This window comes from Protopterus annectens, chromosome 7.part0 (genome assembly GCF_019279795.1).
Source record: "Protopterus annectens isolate FY-2018-M chromosome 7.part0, PAN1.0, whole genome shotgun sequence".
In the NCBI taxonomy this organism is placed as follows: domain Eukaryota; kingdom Metazoa; phylum Chordata; order Ceratodontiformes; family Protopteridae; genus Protopterus; species Protopterus annectens.
In genome coordinates, this window is record NC_056739.1 from 161,201,451 (window position 1) to 161,220,710 (window position 19,260).

Genomic DNA, 19,260 nt, shown 5'->3' on the forward strand with positions numbered 1-19,260 from the left:
TTGGAAATACTGCATATCCACAAGTCAAATGGTACACAGGTTACTCGCTCTAAATACTGTAACCTGGTATGTGACATTAATAAAACCTGCTGGAGTGCAGATTTGTCTCCCAGAGGTTACCACACCTTTGGAACTGCCTCCCACATCATGTCAAACAGATCACCTCATTGGCCCTTTTCAAACACAATCTGGATGATCGGATGGGGTTCCACCTGTGTCCCTCTTGGACAGGGGCAATAGGTGTTGATCGTAGAAATAAGGGTAGAACTTGGCTATGCTTGTAAGGGTGCCAGGGCCATTAGCCTAGTAACTTCCAATGATCTTATGACTTCCTCAAGTCACAGATTACTAATGTGTAAAGGTTCTCTCTCTAGAATTCAAGAATGAAGCACATGCAAAGTTATTAATTGCATGTAGTTTGGTTAATGACGCAACAAAATATTTACACCTGAAGATTTCAGCAAAAGCTTTGAAATCATCCTGTGGAATGACCAGGACAGTCATCCCCTTTTTATAATTAGAAGGCATTGTGTTATCATTCTGTACCTAAGATATTTAAAAGTGGAAACTTGTCATGTTTTGAATGAAATGCTGCAAAATGCCCTTTTCTTTTTGTACTTTTAAAGCTTTTGTCAGATTTTGCTGGGTCTAGTTATACAGATAAAAACAGTGTTTTTATTTATACAATCTCATTTTCCAATAAGCCCACCCTTTAAGAATATGAATGAATACTGTTATGCAAGTTTGGCCTAAAAGAACAAATGTGATGAGCAGTAGGTTAAGAGCTTGGGTTGTCCTTCATACAACTAAGTAACATTTCAATGGAAATTTTAACTGGCCGTGAGTTAGGCAAACACAGCAATTCAAATCGTTAAGCACAAAAGCAACTGATTGGTCATTTGTATATTCCACATTTTCCTGCACTATTTCTTTCTTTTGATGACTTCCTGGACTTCTGCATTCCACCACCAGCTTTCCTTACGTATATTATTTCCATACCTGGCTTGGTCACATATCAGTTCTGTAGTCCTCACACATGCTGTTTTGAAGCACGGCCATTCTTCTTAAACTCCATCTATTTCCTCCTCTTCCTGGGGTGCTAGAACCCTGAGTACTTCCTTGGACTGTTGTATGTTCTCTCCAGTCAACTTCCAGGTCTTCAGCCTGGACTCTGTTGTCCTTAGAGCCTTCTCTGACCACTGCTTGCAGCTGATTGTGGCCCTCAGTGGTTTATGTTGTGGGCCGACTGTTTCACTGGGAATGACTTTGCAATCACTGATTCTACCCCAGTGCCCTTTCCTTACTAGGAGGAAGTCTACCTGAGTTGCATGTTGGTCATTCTTGTATGTGATTTTGTGACTGTTTTTCTTTCCGAATCATGTGTTGCTTACTATCAAACTATTTGCCAGACAGAAGTCTAGAATGGCCTCTCCTTCTTTATTCCTGTCGCCCCACCCATGTGGATCTAGGCAGTTCTCATATCCTGTTCTATCTCTATATGTGCATTCAAGTCACCCATTATCAACACCAAATCATATTGTCCTGCTTTACCTGGTAGATCTTGCAACTGCTATCTGAATGCACTGTCTTCCTTGCAATCACAACCCTGCTGTGAGGCATACGCTGAGAGTATGAATACTGCCCTAGCATTACACTGGAGTCTGATTGCCATGAGTCTTTCACTAATTCTGATGACATTTCTTACTGTCTTTGAAGCCTCTGTCTCATCACAATTCCCACACCATTTCTAGCCTGTCCTCCTCCTGAGAAGTAGACTCTGGATCCCATGCCAAGTGGCTTTGCTGCACTGCCCTTCCGTCTTCTCTCTTGGATACATAGGATGTCCAGCCTCCTCCGTATTATCATGTCATCCACTTCCAAGCTGCATCCTGTCAGTGAACTTACATTAAGTGTAGCAATTCTCAGTTCATGTTTGGCAGGTTAATTGCTTTTACACCCAGCTTTTGCTCAGTAGAGCTATCCCTGGTAACCCAGGCTGGGCAACTAAACACCGGCCGGCCAGTAATTTATTTACCCATGGCTGTTGGCCTTTATGGCGAGCACAGACTGGCCAATATGGGCACATGCACCCCTCTCACCATTAGCTTAGGTCTCTGGGGTAGGTCAGAGTAGGCCAGGTCCTCAACCCACTTATCACCAGCAAACACCCATGTCCATTTGGTGACATTAGTCAACATCATTAAATCATCTAGAGCCATATTTTACACTGTCGAGTGGCTAGCCCTGCCATGGCATGCAGTCTGTGATCTATGTTCTCCTATCTTGGGGATACTGTTCACCATAGTAAATACCCAAAGCTGTTGGTCTTTACAACTCTACCCCCTATAGTGAGCCATGTAGAGTCTGTGCCGCTACCCACAGTGCCATTCATTGGTGAGATTTTGAGATGGAAACACTCAGCATGTCTTTTGGAGGTGGGAGTAACACCACAGAGACACACGAAAAACATGGAAACTCCAAACAGGCATTGGCCAGAGGTCAGGCTCAAACCTTGTACCTTGTGCTTTGGAGGTGAAGACCTTAACCATTATGCCAACTGGTGTGTTAAATCTGAATTCTGTATTGATGAGAAAATATCATATATGTCAAATGTTTATATGATCCCAGAAAAACATAAAAAGGAAATTCTGCGACTGGAATTTTGTTTCATATGTGGTTCAAGATTAAACACAGTGAAAAGAGTTGTGTTGTGTATAAGTGAAGATGAAGGGGGATTGGGGTTATTAAATGCAGTTGTTTATTCTGCTTCTCTAAACTTGTATAATCTATTAAACTGGGTAAAGGAAGAGAATGAGAATAAGAAATTAATAGTGAGAATGTTTAAATAGAAGTACCAAAAGTTCTGGCAGATGATAAAAATAAGAAAAAGAGAAAAATATGGTAATGAAACAATTAAAACTTATCAAGAGAAAAAAAGTAACATGGAAAATTAAAATTGATGATATAGAGAAAGGTAGAAGGATGTAGTATGGGTTCCAGCATCTAGGTTGCGAGACATTTCTCTGCGAGCTACAACACAGAATCCAAAAGGCCGCAGCACCGCTATACCATAGAGCCGAAAGGCAGAAACACTACAGTATTTAACACTGAACAGAAACCTGGCACATTTCGACATTCCCTAATGAAAGCTACCCAGCTGTTTCTTGACAGTGGAAACGGCAATGGTAGAATAGTGATTGTCGCGGATGTGTAAAGCATAGGAGAGCAAGAAACACAGCATGCAAGCATACCTCTAACTGTCCAGATTTCTGCACAATGTCCGGATGTTTGCCTCAGTGGTCTGCATACAAATGTTGATGTCTGCTATACCACTGAGGGTTGGTATCACCAAATTATAACATCCCTCTGAGCTGCAGCTGCAGCTGTTAGACCCATTAACACATGCTTGCCAAAACAATTCCTGACATCCTAGCAACATCCTAAGTGTATTAGAGCTATATTTAAAATCTGTCCATAATACCTCTCAACTGTACTGATTTTCCCAAAATGTCCAGATTTTTGCTTCATATTTTTGGGCAGTTTTACATGAAATTGTGGTATGCTGGCAAACTGGTGGCAAATTATTAAACACTGAAATAAGAAAATAATGACAGACATTTGAGTTTCAGACCTCATACCCTTCAGAAAATTCATGCTCATGCCTAAAACCAGTTATTCTATCAATTTTTTAAGTTTTTATGGGCAATTAGAGTCCCTAGTTTCAGGCGTTTGTCCCACCTTTATGGCTTTGTCCAGATGTCATGCTATAAGAGGTTGAGAGGTATGTGGACGTTTGTCTCCCCAGTATTACACATATCATGTGCAATGAGGGTGAGAGGAATGCATACAATTGAGAGAAAGCTAGGCATTTGGTAGGGTAAGGATGAAGTACCCCATCTAAACACTGTGGGAAACTGTCGTCTATGATACATGTAGTGGCATGAATGTAAATAAAAATAGGAAGCATATAACCCTATGAATATTTGGGTATGTGCTCCCCATCCAGCTTTACAAGCAGGATAGGAAGCACATACCTGAATGAATGTTAAGTTTAGGGACTGCAAGCCCCTCTGATATGCCAGAACACAACAATTTGTATAAAGAAGGAAACAACTCTGGCTGGTACACAGCTCTACAGTCTACATGACATTACAGTAGTGCCCCCTGAATTCGCTACAAATGTAAAATAGGGAAACCATATTACATATGGCAAACAAATGATTACTATCTTATTTCACCTACCAAGTCAGACTGTATTGTACTGGAGCAACATGCGTGGCACTTGGAGGTCCAACACAATCATCCTATGATAGCTGCAGATAGGGTAAACACATATGTAAAGGTAGTCATGCAGAAAAGGGTGCTATACAGGGAAACGTTCCTAAGTAATGTCTGTATCTAGAAATGAGATTGGGCAATGTACTCTGATTGGTCAAGACAGATAGCAGGCTGTTAAGGGGAACTATGCACTAAATGTAGTGTCAGTAGTGTACTCATCCAGCTCAGACACCTATGCCACTGAATATCCTAGTGCTGTTCAATTTGGAAATACTTGAGCTCTAGCAAGGGATATTGCAGCAGCAAGGTAGGGTACACAGAGTTACAAACACCCCTTTGTGAAAGACAGTGGTCATAAGCCACTGCATATATTAGTAGATGTAGCAAGCTACTACAGGACCTATACACCACAAGGTGACATACTTCATGGTTCCCACAAACACACAGTGGCCTATACCTCATTGGCATTCAGCTTCCCAGCCTTGCTAAACTATAGAACATGGATGCTGAGTGGCCCTCTGCAAGTATTGTTGATATGATGGATACTGTATATGAGTACAGACCAGGTCAGCTTGACAGCAGATATTGCACAGTGCCCAGCCAACATGACAAGCCAATGCTAGTGATGGAAGGATACCTATATTATTTAGAGTGTGAGGTGCTATCCAAATGATACTGGGCATGTATCAAGTGAAGAATAAAGGCCTGCAGAGGCTGAGCTATCGCTGTTCACCATGCAGAGTGGGAAGAACTGCAGAAATCCTTGCCACACCAACATGGGCCTGATGCAACCAGTGCACAGATAGCTGTACTATATACAGAATTATAGCAGAGTGCAGAACACAGCAATGATTTGCCTAGTCAAGTCACACAGAGTGTCCTTGGCATGGCAGATGACAAATGTGCTACAACAGATGCCTTGTCATGCCACCCTCTATCACACCATTACCAGAATGCAACAGAGGGCATGGGCATCCATGTCAATACCCCCTGCAATGCTAGCAGATATTGATGTACAGCCAGTACCTGCTCCGCAGTGGTACCTTTTTCCTAAGAAGAAAGTCAGATTTGGATGATAAGGACTCCATTGTTTTGCTCACTACAGTACAAAATCTGGCAAATCTGTGCAGGTCAGACATCATACTTGGGAATGGCACATTCCCAAAACGTGCAGATGTGTGCTTCCAATTGTACACATTGCATGGATTCATTGGCAGTCCCACTACTACTAGGATTGTTCCACTGATTTATTGTCTAATGACTCAGAAAACAGAGTCAGCATACAACACTATGTGGGATATGCTTAAGGGGATAGCGACAGATATTGGATGCACCTTTCATCCATACCACATCATGACTGATTTTAAGAAGACAACAATTCGTGTTAGGCATAAGACATTCCCCAAGAGTATTCTAAAGGGTTGCTTGTTCCATTTTGCCCAGATCATTTGGCAGCAAATCCAGCATCATCACCTTGCAGCCCTGTATTGTATGGACACTACATTTTTAATAGCCATCCACAAGTTGATTGCACTGGCTTTCCTACCAGTAGATGATGTTGTGCCTGCATTTATGGAGATTGTGTCTACACTACTGCAATGTGCTAAGCCCATATTTACATTTCTGGACCATAATTATGTATGTGGCCAACCAAGGAAGTATGCCTCCCCCTCTTCTGCACCACAATGATTGCCAACATCTTACCCTTTGAAACTCTGGAATGTTTGTGATGTCTCTGACCTACCACCGTCGACTTAAGGTGTTACTTGGACAGCCTACAGTACAGCTTTCTGACCATCTGTCTGTTTAGCAACAGGAACAAAACCTAACTGATAACCACAGGGAATCAGTTCTCAGAGGGGATGCTAGTGATTCCATGTAGAAAGGCTATTGTTGTAAGGAAGTGTTACCTAAAACACATCCTCCAACATAAGTGTGACTACAGAAATATGCAGGGTTTCTTATGTGCTGTGGCACATTTTTACAAGTTGTAATTGTATTTGAATATAGTACACACCAAGCACTACGCACATCACTTCACATATTGTATTAATAAAGGCTTTGCCCATTATATACTTGTTTCACAATGCCACATTTATGCCCCCCTAGCATCTTAGGCTGCACCAGCCTGTACTGCAGACAGTTATAGTTTTGTGTCCCTGGGGGCATGAAGACTATCTCACTCTGAGGTTTTGCTTCTGCCACCTAAGGACATGGTGTACAGGGATCTACCATGACCACAAGGAAATGTCGACAGCCATATGTTACTACAGCTAAACTGCCATCCAGCCATGTGTCCACATCCAGCTGTCTTACAGGGAGGTGTCATGCCACCTAGGTGCCTGAACCCATGTGGTATAATTATGTGATGGAACAATATTATTATGTAACTCTATGGGACAATTTACTAGAAGAAGTGATTAAAGCCATTAAAGTAAAGGAAAAGTGGTCTAACAAGACAGTAGAGTGTCAAGATTTCCTATGGAGACTGGTAATAAATAAGTTTCCAGTAAAGAGGAACACACATCATATAAAAAGAAGGTTGAAAGTGGTTGTTTATTTTGTGGGGAGGAAGATACAATAGAGCATGCTTTTTTGAAATGTAAAAGAGTGGCGAAACTCTGGAAAAAGCTGTGTGAAGAAATTTTTTTTTGAAAATATTAATGACATAAATAATATAGATATCAATATGAACAAGAAGAATGAATATGCGAGAAGGCTAGATAATTTATTTTATGTAATGTGGGTCATTTGGAATGAAAGACTGAAATTTTGTTTAACAGGAAATGGATTTTGCCAGATATATTGTGAAAAACTAGACAATGGTTTTGACGGAATGAGTGGGGATCAATTATGGAAGAATAAGAATGCGGATGTTATAAGAAAACTGAAAAATAGAAAATAAAAATGTGTGTGCGTGTGTGTGTATATATATATATATATATATATATATATATATATATATATATATATGTATGTACCTTTTGTTAATTAATCCATACATATGTTAATAATGTTTTTTATGTTGTGTAAAGTAAAGGACCCGTACTCTTTTCGATAGGTGCCAGTGGATGTAAGCAGATGGGGTCTCGGTTTAACATCTAATCTAAAGGATGGCACACTCAGGAGTGTAGCACTCCCCTTATGCTGCACTGTCAGTGACTGATCTACCTGGTCTGGGAATGGAGCCCTACAGCCCACAGTCATCTGCAGCAAAGGCAATATATATATATATATATATATATATATATATATATATATATATATATATATATATATATATATGGGTTCCGTACACTAGATTGAATTTTCACTAATTCGAAATAATGCATGGAATGCTCACTGCAGCGAAAGTGCACTTAATTGAAATTGCACTTACGCAAAGTTCAGTACAATGAACGGGTGTTGTACTGAACTTCCATGCAGTACTCATGGACCTTAGGGTTAGGGCATGGGTCATAGTGGGCTATCCCCTTACCATGACCCGTGTCCTAACCCTAAAGTCCATGACGACTGCAGTGCAGTGAAGGACATAGCAATGTCCTCCACTATGGTGTGATAGTCACGAACCTTAGGGTTAGGGCATGGGTTAGGGTAAGGGGATAGCTTTACTAACTATCCCCTTACCCTAACCAGTGCCCTAACCCTAAGGTCCGTGACTATCGCACCATAGTAGAGGACATAGCTTGTTTTTTATGTCCTCAACTGTGCTGCGGTGTTTTCGGTGAAGTGCACTTACGCAAAAGTTCACTTTCGTTAAAGTGAACTTTCGCAGAAGTGAGGCTTCCTATTACAAGTTCAAAGTAGTGAACTTTCGTTCTTGTAATAGGAATCCATATATATATATATATATATATATATATATATATATATATATATATATATATATATATATATATATATATATGTGTGTGTGTGTGTTTGTATGTGTGTGTGTGTGTGTATTTATATATATATATATGGATCTACTTTATAAGATCAAAAGCTTAACATTTCAAATTTCATCATACCAAGAGCATAATACTGACTTTTGAAAATACTGAAAGTTTAAATTACAGAGTCTAATACTGAAACCTTACTATGCTGACTTTCAAATGCTGAATTGCAATGCACAGTTGTGATGTTTATCTCCCTTCACCAGTGAATTGTTAGTAATGAAAAGAAGCATACATTAATCTGTGCATGTTGACAATTTCTTTAGAAATGAACCATAGAGTCTTCAAAGAAAACCTGAATTGTTATGTTTAAAACTAACTTTAAATTAATAGGATTCACATTTTTCACATTTTTTAAAGTTTGGCTGTAGCCTGTAACAAATTTCAGAGCTGAGTAGTTAGGTAAATTTGGTAGTTAAAGAGGTAAACGTACTGACATTGTACTAGAACAGTTCCTTCCCAGTCTGCGCAGAAGTGGGCGTAACTTGAGTGATTGACATTCCCCTCCAGCTGAGCAGTAGTGGAAATTTGCCCATTTCTTCACTGTAGTGCAGTCTTGCAGTTGGTATATTTAATTTGCAGGGGGTGTGGAAAGTGCAGGGAGCCACAACCCCCGTACAAAAATATAAAAAAACAAATTGTTGTAGGAAAGTTGCAGAATCTTCAATGAATATTCATGCGGCCAGTGAATCTGTGTCCATGAATATTCACTGGGAATTCTAACACATCAGCAGGCATCGGCTGTTTGGTGGGGTTTAAGTGAGAGTTTGTACTATTCACTACGGGAGGTACTGTTTTTATATATAGCTAATGTAACATATGTGCGTTGCCTTTCGGTATTACGAATACTGGCGTTGTGAGGTTTCAGTATTATGTGCCTGGTTAAGTGCATACCAAAAGGAGTATTCTACTCGATAGATCTGATGTAAGCTGAATACAGTGGAAAAATTACCTCCTTGGACCTAGATGCCATGACTTTGTTTATAAGTTGTACAATAATTTCCTCACTACTATAGATGCGTGATGATCAAAGTCTAGATTACTGTCTATGTGTGTCCCCAAGTTCCTGACTACTGGGTTGACTCTTAGAGGTGTGTTGTCAAAAGGAGTGGATGACTTCATGAAAGATACTATTATGCATTTCTTGGAATTTAGTTTTAGTCCATGGCTCTGACAGAAATTATTTGTCTGTGTCAGCCCTTCCTGGAGAACAGTAGGTTTACTGGGGATACTACAACTGGTCCTAATTTGCAATCATCTGCAAATTTAGTCAGCCAGAGGGCCTTAACATTGGCCATGACTTCAGAGAAGTAAGTGCCAAAAAGTATCTGTCCCCGGACTGATCAATGAGGGACTCTGTTTGTGACTGGCCTCTTTGTAGAGGTGGACTCTCCAATTCTAACTTCCTGCATCCTGCCTGTGATCCAGTTGGTTATCCACCGGTTGACACAAGGGTTTATACCTAACCTCCTGAGTTTGTCAACAATGCCTTGGCCAGGTCAAGATAGGCAATGTGAACCGTTTTGCCCTCATCCCTTGCTTTTGCAAAGAAGTCCACCAGGTTGAGTAGGCATGACCTGCCCTTGATGAAACCAAATTGAACTGGGTCCAATGTTTGGAGGTTTCCTATGTCATTATTAATCATTTCCATGATAATTCCTCCCATGACGTTGCATATGAAACCAGTAAAACTTATGGGTCTATAGTTTGCAGGGTCTGTAGAAGGGGCACCTTTGTGAGGAGGGGTGACTGTTGCTGTTCTCCATTTGTGAGGCACAAAGCCTGGTTGGAGGCTACAGTAAAACAGTAATTCCAGACGGCCTGATAAGTCACATTTCAACTATTTAGAATGCAGCCTGGGATATTGTCTGGGCCCATCAATGCAGTGTTCATGGCCTTAGAGAGAGTCTTGAGGATCTGATCCCCAGTGATAGTAGGGGAAGCTATACTTGATGGTACTTCCTGAGGGGAGGTTGATGGGGAGAGAGGGAGAGAGTCTGCCAGTAGGTTTGCAATATCTTTTGGCTCAGTATAAGTGGCTCCATTAATAATGAGCACACAATTCTGCATTGCCTTTGAGGTTGTGGACGTAGCTAAAGAAAGTCTTGTGGTTGTCCTTGGCCTGGAAGGCCATATTTACCTCATATTTGGCTTTGATAGAGTTTATTTGTCCTCCGAGTTATTTTGTCTAGTTTGATGAGAGTGCTTTTATCCTGCTGGGTTCTATGCCTCCTAACTTTTGCCATTATTTTCTTCCTTCTGTTATGTTCTGATTCTACTAGGGTGGCTTGTTTTTTTAGTTAGTTCTGTACTCTTCCTGGTGGTTACAGCTGCTTCTATGCAGCTATGAATATGCTTGTATAGGGTTTCTGTGAACAGTTCAGCAGAGCAGCAGTGCTCTCAGGGTTTATGGGGGCTTGAAATTTTGCCAGGTTATCACTTAGTAGAAGTTTGGCCATCCCGACTTCAGAAACTACCAATAAAATAAACCCACTGATGTGGGGGGCTATGCGCCCCACACCCCCCTTAATAAATATATCAACTCTGAGAATGCACTACCATGGGGGTAAGGTGAAAAGTTTAGGTAGATGGCCAAACGGTTACTTACCATGCAGGAAATGGGTCTATATTATAACATCGAAGTCTTAAAACTTCAAATGTTATAATATCGACCCCTATTCAGTGAACGCTTGAAATAGCGAAGCTGCAGAACACCAAATATTTTCCTAGGGAAAGTATTTGGTAGGCCGTTTATGTGGCTTCGCTATTTCCTCAACTGTGGTGTGCAGGTGATGGACTGGGTTAAGGTAAGTGTGCGAACGGACTGAGGTAAGGTGAGTGTGTGATTGTTATGGACCTTAGGGCTAGGGAGCGGGTAAGGTGAGTGTGCGATAGTTAGGGACCTTAGGTTAGGAAGCAGGTAAGGTGAGTGTGTATTAGTTAGGGACCTTAGGGTTAGGGTGGGGTTAAGCTAAGTAGATAGCTAGTAGTGTATGTACGGTTTAGTGTAGGGTTCTGTGAAGTGTGTATGTGTGGATTATGTATTTTGGTGTGCTTGTGCTGTGTGTATTCTCAGAATAGCGAATTTTTTCCCTTGGAAAAAATTTGCTGTTCTGAGCGTTCGAGTATATCATATTTCGAGATTCCAAGGTCGAGCTTATGGTGTTTGATATTTTGGAATTTCGATAATGTGATATAGACCCACAGGAAATGTCAGCTTTCCATTTGTCGGTAATGTGAAATGTCGGCAAAGTTAATGTCAGTGATGTGGGCGTTCGATAAACTAAAAGTAACCCATATATATATATATATATATATATATATATATATATATATATATATATATATATTTATGGGTCCCTATCAGTTGATCAAGTTTTCAGAAACTCGAACTCCATATGGCCGAGATCATATCAACGAGTTTTTGAAAACTCAAAGCTTTTAAATCGAAATCGCTTTACGGTGAGGATCAGGAAATTTACATGTTTCCTCACTGTAGTGCAATCTTGGAGTTGGTATATATAATTTGCAGGTGGTGTAGGGCTGCAAAAATGTAAAAAAAATGTAGATTTTTATATTTTTTTGATGTTCGTGTTTTTGGAAAGTCGATCATATTGTCTCTTTAATATTTTTTTTGAGTTTCTGAAAAGTTGATCGTCTGACATGGACCCATATGCATACATACAAATATATATATATATATATATATATATATATATATATATATATATATATATATATATATATATATATCAAACCCACGTTGTCTATTGTTCAGAAAGTCTTCAACAACTTTCATTTTTTTTATTTCCATTTCTTTCCATGACACAGATCATGAATTTGTCTCAGCCTACATAGTCAGCAGAGATTCCACAGTTTTTAGTATGAATTCATAGGTTCATAGGTAGTTACTAGGCCAGAGCACCATACAGGAGCCTAGTCCAAACTCCCAGTTAAAGTGATTTACCTTTGAAAGTAATCTTACCTGTGCACCAAGGAGCATAGTACATAAACTGCCAATCCAGCATTTCTCGCCATCTGCTAATGTTTTCTGTGCTTTGCTATTAAAAAAAAAATTAAATTGGCATTTTCAATACGCTGATACCACAGAAAGTAAACAATGAACTTTAACCTCCAGTGCATCAGCATAGAAATGCCATCTCATGAGTCCATAGACTTTAATGTTCGCAGCATAATGTATGAATGATGACATTTCCATTAAAGTCTGTGAACGCACCTCACTCTAGCCCTAAGTCACATTAGGACAGCCTAAATTTGTTTGGGACATGGTTTTAATAACAAACGTATAAATACCATTCAGAAATGTAATCAATAACAGAAGGGAAAATACTTTGCAGCAGTGGATTCCCCAGATCTGCAAAGCTAATATGAATGTTGGCAAATCACTGTGACTTGCACATAGGAAAATGAGGGCTGAGTGAATCAAGCCCTTTACCAAAGGAATTACAATTCACAACCCTCTGCACCAACTGCCAGACCAAACCATCACAACCAAAGGAACTACAATTCACAACCCTCTGCACCAACTGCCAGACCAAACCATCACAACCAAAGGAATTACAATTCACAACCCTCTGCACCAACTGCCAGACCAAACCATCACAACCAAAGGAACTACAATTCACAACCCTCTGCACCAACTGCCAGACCAAACCATCACAACCAAAGGAACTACAATTCACAACCCTCTGCACCAACTGCCAGACCAAACCATCACAACCAAAGGAACTACAATTCACAACCCTCTGCACCAACTGCCAGACCAAACCATCACAACCAAAGGAACTACAATTCACAACCCTCTGCACCAACTGCCAGACCAAACCATCACAACCAACAATTTTGCATTCTGAGACTGTCTTGTTGAGGTCAGTAAAATGGTATAAACAGTAAAATAAAACAAGTTTTTTCCAAATAGTTAGTTGTTGGAGAAATCTTTAGATGTCCAATTCTTCATAAACACAATGGTAAATATTCTCACTGTTGGTGAGTGAAATGTTGCTTTTATCTATTTAACTTCAAAATTAAGCAGTTGCAGACATACAGATATCTGCTATCTGCCTTTGCTGGCTCTATAAAGGGACAACTTTCATTCACTTATGCCAGTAGAAGATGGGAGGGTGTTTTCCACAATTCCCATCTAAGAATCTGTTTATATGAAAATTTTAGTCTTAAGACAGAAAACTAGAAGGCAAACTCTGACAGATACTCTAAATAAAAGCTTGCACTAATGTTGAGAAACAGGTGGTCCAAGCTTAGTCAGTGATGCTTAAATCTCAGTCAATGGCCAAGATTTCCAAATTTCATGGGCGTACCTTTGTTGAAGGTTGTGCATCAGGGCTGGTAACTTGGCACGTAAAAATCAAATACCAATCATTAGCGGACCGGAGTTCCACTGTGGCGACCCCTAACCAGGAAGAGCCGAAAGACACAAACATAGAAACTTACTAGGCTATTGATCTGTGAGGATCTTAAGAGGGATAGCCTTACATTGTCATTGTAGTTTTTAGTCCTTATATTTCACATATGAATAACCCAGAGATGGACTGAACATGGATATGTTGGGACATTTACGTTTTTGCTATCCATGAGGGACAAGGGTGTTAAACTTGAGGTAAATTTACAGCTAGTTATCCATCAAATAAAATCAGTAAATTCACTTATCTACCTTAACTGATTATATTCTCTCTTTGGTCACTTGTCATCTGTTAAAGTATTTAATCCACAAAGTTTTCATTGCTTTGCTGACCCCCGATCCCCTCCCACACCCACACATTAGGTCATGCTGCTAAGTAGGGTTCATCATTAGCTACATTTTATCAATTTCTTTTGCTTGCTGAATGGCACAAGTATTTCTGTATCCTGGATCATCTTTCTGGGTCATCATTCTCATCCACTTAATCATATAAAATCAATTTCTTTCTCTCTGCATTACTAATGAACTTATGAATAGTTACTGTCATTTGGTTTGATCCATCTGCATTCACACGCATATGCCATGATGTATATCCAATCAGATTTGTCATGCCTGTAACACAGAACAAAGTGTCCCTTACGTCAGCACACAAAGTAAAAATAATGTTATAGTGTAGACAGACTAAGAGACTTCAGGAAACAAGGAATGCATATCAAAATTAGATTTACAAGCCTTCATTTAACAGCTGATCGATTCTATTTTCAAAGAAGCCATGGAAAATTGTGATGATCTGAGTCTCGGAATTCATGTTATTAGGGTCCTGGAAGACAGTTTAGGTCGGTAGTCACATTACAAGCTCACAGATTACAAGCGGCCACATTTGATGACTATCACAAAGAATATTAGCAGAAATAGAACTAATGTAAAGGTCCTATGCAAAACATGGAAACAGAAAACTACAGGGCTACATTCCCAAGACACATGGAAAGTAATTCCACTGTAGTACTTAGTATGAATGGAAACAGCTTCTGCAGCACTGACATTTTATATTCTTAACATACACTTTTACTAAGAACCCTTTCTTGTCACAACATGTCTAGTTAATGTATACGTCCCGTGAGAAACACCACAAATAGCAAGAAAAGGACAACGCTTTCCTACATTTCTAAAAACACTTCAATCGAGGGAAAAGTACATAACTCCTCAGGCAAAGCAGCACTGCTTTGGGATTCCAATTGCCAGCTGCAGATGTAATAGTGTTAAGAAAAAATACGGGTTATGTGAATTAAATCCATATTATGTTAACTCAGTCAGGTCTACCTGTAATGAAGAAAGAGTTACTAATACTTGGAGACAGAAGTGTAACAGTAAACAGGCTACACAGACAGTCCAGTCATGATGACTTGTTTTTCACCTCACTGGCATACATATACACATACATACAAATATTTTAGTCACTGACCTTTAATGGATTCTGTTTTATAAACTCTCTCTAATGTGTTTTGTTGTAATGTTGCAGATTATACTTGAAAACAGACATTCTGCTATGTTAAATATTAAATAAAATATACTTCTCTTGTTTTATAAAGTTTCAGCTGAGGCAGCTATCTTTTAACAAAAAAGTATCTCACTGATTGGTGTCTCCCTGACTGTAGCTCTGTAATGTAACAATTTGACTATTTTTTTTTTTTTGTTGTTGTTTCTGTTCTGTAAGTTTGCAGTTGGTGCCCTTCACTCTTATGGAATACTGTCTTTACTGGTTGATGCAAAGCCTGTGGAGTTAATGTAGAAGTATGGAGGGTGTTGGGAGCTTTATGGGGGTTTGGGGGCTGATTTCCCTGCAAAAAAAAAGTACTGTGTTTTTTTATAGACTTGGCAGGCAAGCTTCCAGTCCTTTATATCTACTCATGATGAATGCATTCCAGTTCAGAGGCACATTAGTATTGTAAGAATACAGTATGACAAAGGGACAATGGAACAAATGTACCAAATGAATAATGAAAGGGGCAAGTGGCATGCACTTTCAGAGAGAACACATGGTAAAAGGTGGACTGTTACAAAAAAGGAACAACCTGGCCAGCAACCCAGCTGTGCAAGCTACCGCAAACTGAAGAAAAACTTACACAAACATCAGGCACTCCTCAAGCATCCTTGGTTTTCAACTATTTATCTTCTCAGCTGAACTGTGACAGCCATATCTTACCTGTTATTGAAGTTCTGAAGGTTGTTGGATGACTATTAAATGCTATGTGCATCCATCCATCACAATCCCCTTTTCCCATTTTTGTAAATGCGGTCGAGGTGTCACTTCAACCGTGACAATCATCTACAGCCAATGTTCATACCACCGGGTGGCTAGTGCACACTCTTACTAAATGAGTAAAGAAATAAAGTGTCCTTTGGAAAGAATATGCAAATTTCTCTTCCACTGGTACCTCTGCATGTGTAAGTATAACAAGGTGTCCACCAAACTGGATGCACCAGTCTTACCTCTGATGATTCCACATAATGTAATAAATGTAAATAAAGTCTGTTACATTTGCTTGCTCTGGAATTTTCAGATGTGTAAAAATGTATTACTGTAATCTAGGCTATCTTTTAACTTTTGCACTATGAACAAATGTGTAATACTTTGTATATTGTTTCTTTTTGTGGCGCTTTGCTCCCAGCGCCTTAACTGCAAAGCGTTACTCTACTAGGTGGACTTTCCCGGTCAGCAAATGCAGATACATAAACAAATAAATCCATCCAGTTGCCTAAAAATGTAACCTGGTTCATTACCAGAAGGTGGTTTCCATGACCTTCAGCTCCACAGATTTACTATCTGTATGCATTTATATACACCGACAGGTACTAACAACTAACACTTAGAAAGGGACCACGAAATACAGCATGTGACTGTATGAAAAGAATGGGTCTACTTTGAGTGACCAACCTTTACTAAACCACCTACAGTCTACTGTAGGCGAATGATTTAAATTTTACTAAAAATACTTTTTACAAACGGGCTGCACTCTATACATATCCCGATGTAGAGACTCTCCCCCACACCTGTCTCTAAATATATTACATTTGAAGTTGCACTGACTTGGAAGAAAGAGAAACTTGTATTTTATTTTCTTACCAGTTAGTACAATCGCAATTTATTATATATAGAGATTGGGGATGTGGGAGCAGAGATATAGTATTTTGAAGAATGCTTTACAATAGCATTTTTTCATGTACATATGTCAGCCAGATGAGACAGAGGGACAATGCCAGGTATGGTCCACATGTCAGACATTAGTAAGGCCGCCATCAACCATATCAAGTAGATCCAAAATAGGCCACATAATTTGATGGTTCTCTTTTTTCTTTATTTGTAAAAAGTTTGATAGCTCTTATTATACAAATGAAGGAAATTCATGAACTTTAAATGTTCGTTCTGTCCCTGAGCATTTAAGCTTACCATGGCGTTATGCATGCTGACAAATTCAATCAGGTATGTTTGTGTTTGTCAAACTGAAACCATTGTATAATGTCAATAAAGCACCCCAGGACATAGATCATGAAGTTTTGATAAGAATCTAAAATAGTAGTGTTCTCATGCAGTGCAAAAATCCACCATTCTGAAACAAAAACACACAAGCTCCAACACATAAATGGCATCTCATTTCAAGGCATTAGAAACAAAAATACCACAACTATAAACAAAGATTGGTATACACCATTAGCAAATGATTCATAAATGTTCAAAAAGGTATCATTATGTTTAATGGAGCCAACAGCTTAGATGTGAAATAGATATTATAACAATCATTAAGCAAGTGAAACTTTTTCATCTGAATGAATATGTAGAAAACATAGCTTTTCCAGTGTCCTTATGCTGGTAATAAATGTGTAACTACACTCGTCTGATGGGAAACACACTGCAAATCTCCCTAACAATGAGAATAAGTGTCTCACCTAATAAACACTTTCTAAGAACAAAAAGCAGTACTACAAATGTCTCAACAGCCCTCATATAAAATGCATGTGTGACATGAAATGGAAACAGCAGAGTGATGTGTACAACAGTGTCAGAGTGAAATTAAAAAAGAAGTACTCACCACTCCTCGAAATGTTGGAGGAGTCAGGCCACAGTACACCGGGACAAAACAGCTGCAGATGATTGCCTGCAAAAACAATAAAAGGATTGTCAAGGCAAATACACCATGCTGTTTAACTTCGTGCCTGGTAATGTTACGCTTAAACACTAAACATAGCCAGATCAGAAGTCAACTGATCATCTACATCTTGCAATTTAAAAAAAAAAGCAGAAAGCAATACCTCTCAGATAAATGACTTCACATCTCATGATGTGACAGGAATTATATAAATTCTTTACATTTTTAACGCAATGCAGTTATGTAATAAGCTCCACATAGCAGTTGAAGTATAAATACAGGGCCCACTGCTGCAATACCATTAATCATAGCCAATCCAAACTAGCCACAAGTAGATGACTGCCCATCCATCTGGACTGGCCAGTCTCCTCTGTATGATGAGGACATCATTACGATGTCAGGTAGAAAAGATAGAACAGCCCATGCCCCTCTTAGTTGTTTGTGTGTGTGTGTGTGTGTGTGTGTGTGTGTGTGTGTGTGTGTGTGTGTGTGTGTGTGTGTGTGTGTGTGTGTGTGTGTGTGTGTGTGTGTGTGTGTGTCTGTGTGTGTGAAACATGAATGCCTCAATAAGTGTATAGAAGGCCTGCTATGGAAACTTCTTACTGTCTATTGTATCAGCCAGTAAGGGGATTCCAGGATTGACCTTCCATAATGGATATCCCCTACCCAGATGAAAGGATCAGGTATGGAAAGGAGTGTGTGTGTGTGTGTGTGTGTGTGTGTGTGTGTGTGTGTGTGTGTGTGTGTGTGTGTGTGTGTGTGTATGTGTGTGTGTGTGTGTGTGTGTGTGTGTGTGTGTGTGTGTGTGTGTGTGTGTGTGTGTGTATATATATATATCTATATATGTGTGTGTGTGTGTGTGTGTGTGTGTGTGTGTATACCTATATCTATCTAAAATTATATCTATAGCTATACATCTAGATATATATACTTGTGTATGCATGTGTAAAGAGAGAGAGAGAGAGAAAGAGACAGAGGGAGACATAGTGATGACACCAATCCTAGGATTTGCATGGGCAAAAGAAAATGAGATTGGAGGGAAGGAGCTTATATTGCAACAATAATCCCTGTATTGAATATCTACTGTTATTGAGCATTCATTATATAAATGTATGTGCAATATGCTTCCTCAGAAATGGAAGAGTACTAAATCATTACAGACCAAAGCCACCAGGCTGGGGTGGGGGGGGGGGGGGGACAGGCAATCAAATTTGCAGCTCTTGGCAATGGTGTCTAAGTGGGTCTTTCACATACAGTTTTGGTTGAGATATCCATAAAGAAGGCTTCTATAGTGTCTGCAGTCTTAGTGGGCCATAATTGTCATAACAAAATGCAATATAATTAGCCATTAATTTAGGGACAGTTTATTTGGATACTACTTTGTTTGGTTATCTTGCTTCCTTGACAAAAAGAAATAAAAGAGTTGCCCCACAATCTTTAAAACTCTTTCTGCTTTGTTTTGGGA

General features: G+C 39.4%; 1 protein-coding gene across 4 annotated transcripts in view; it reads right to left on the bottom strand.

The window, feature by feature from the left end:
• Nucleotides 1-19,260, bottom strand: part of LOC122806304 (patatin-like phospholipase domain-containing protein 2) — a 517,255-nt gene that overhangs the window by 349,680 nt on the left and 148,315 nt on the right. For all 4 annotated transcript variants that reach the window (XM_044076614.1, XM_044076615.1, XM_044076616.1 and 1 more), the window contains exon 3: nt 17,739-17,804. In XM_044076614.1, the coding sequence (XP_043932549.1) occupies nt 17,739-17,804 (66 nt within the window). The remainder of the gene's footprint in view (nt 1-17,738; nt 17,805-19,260) is intronic.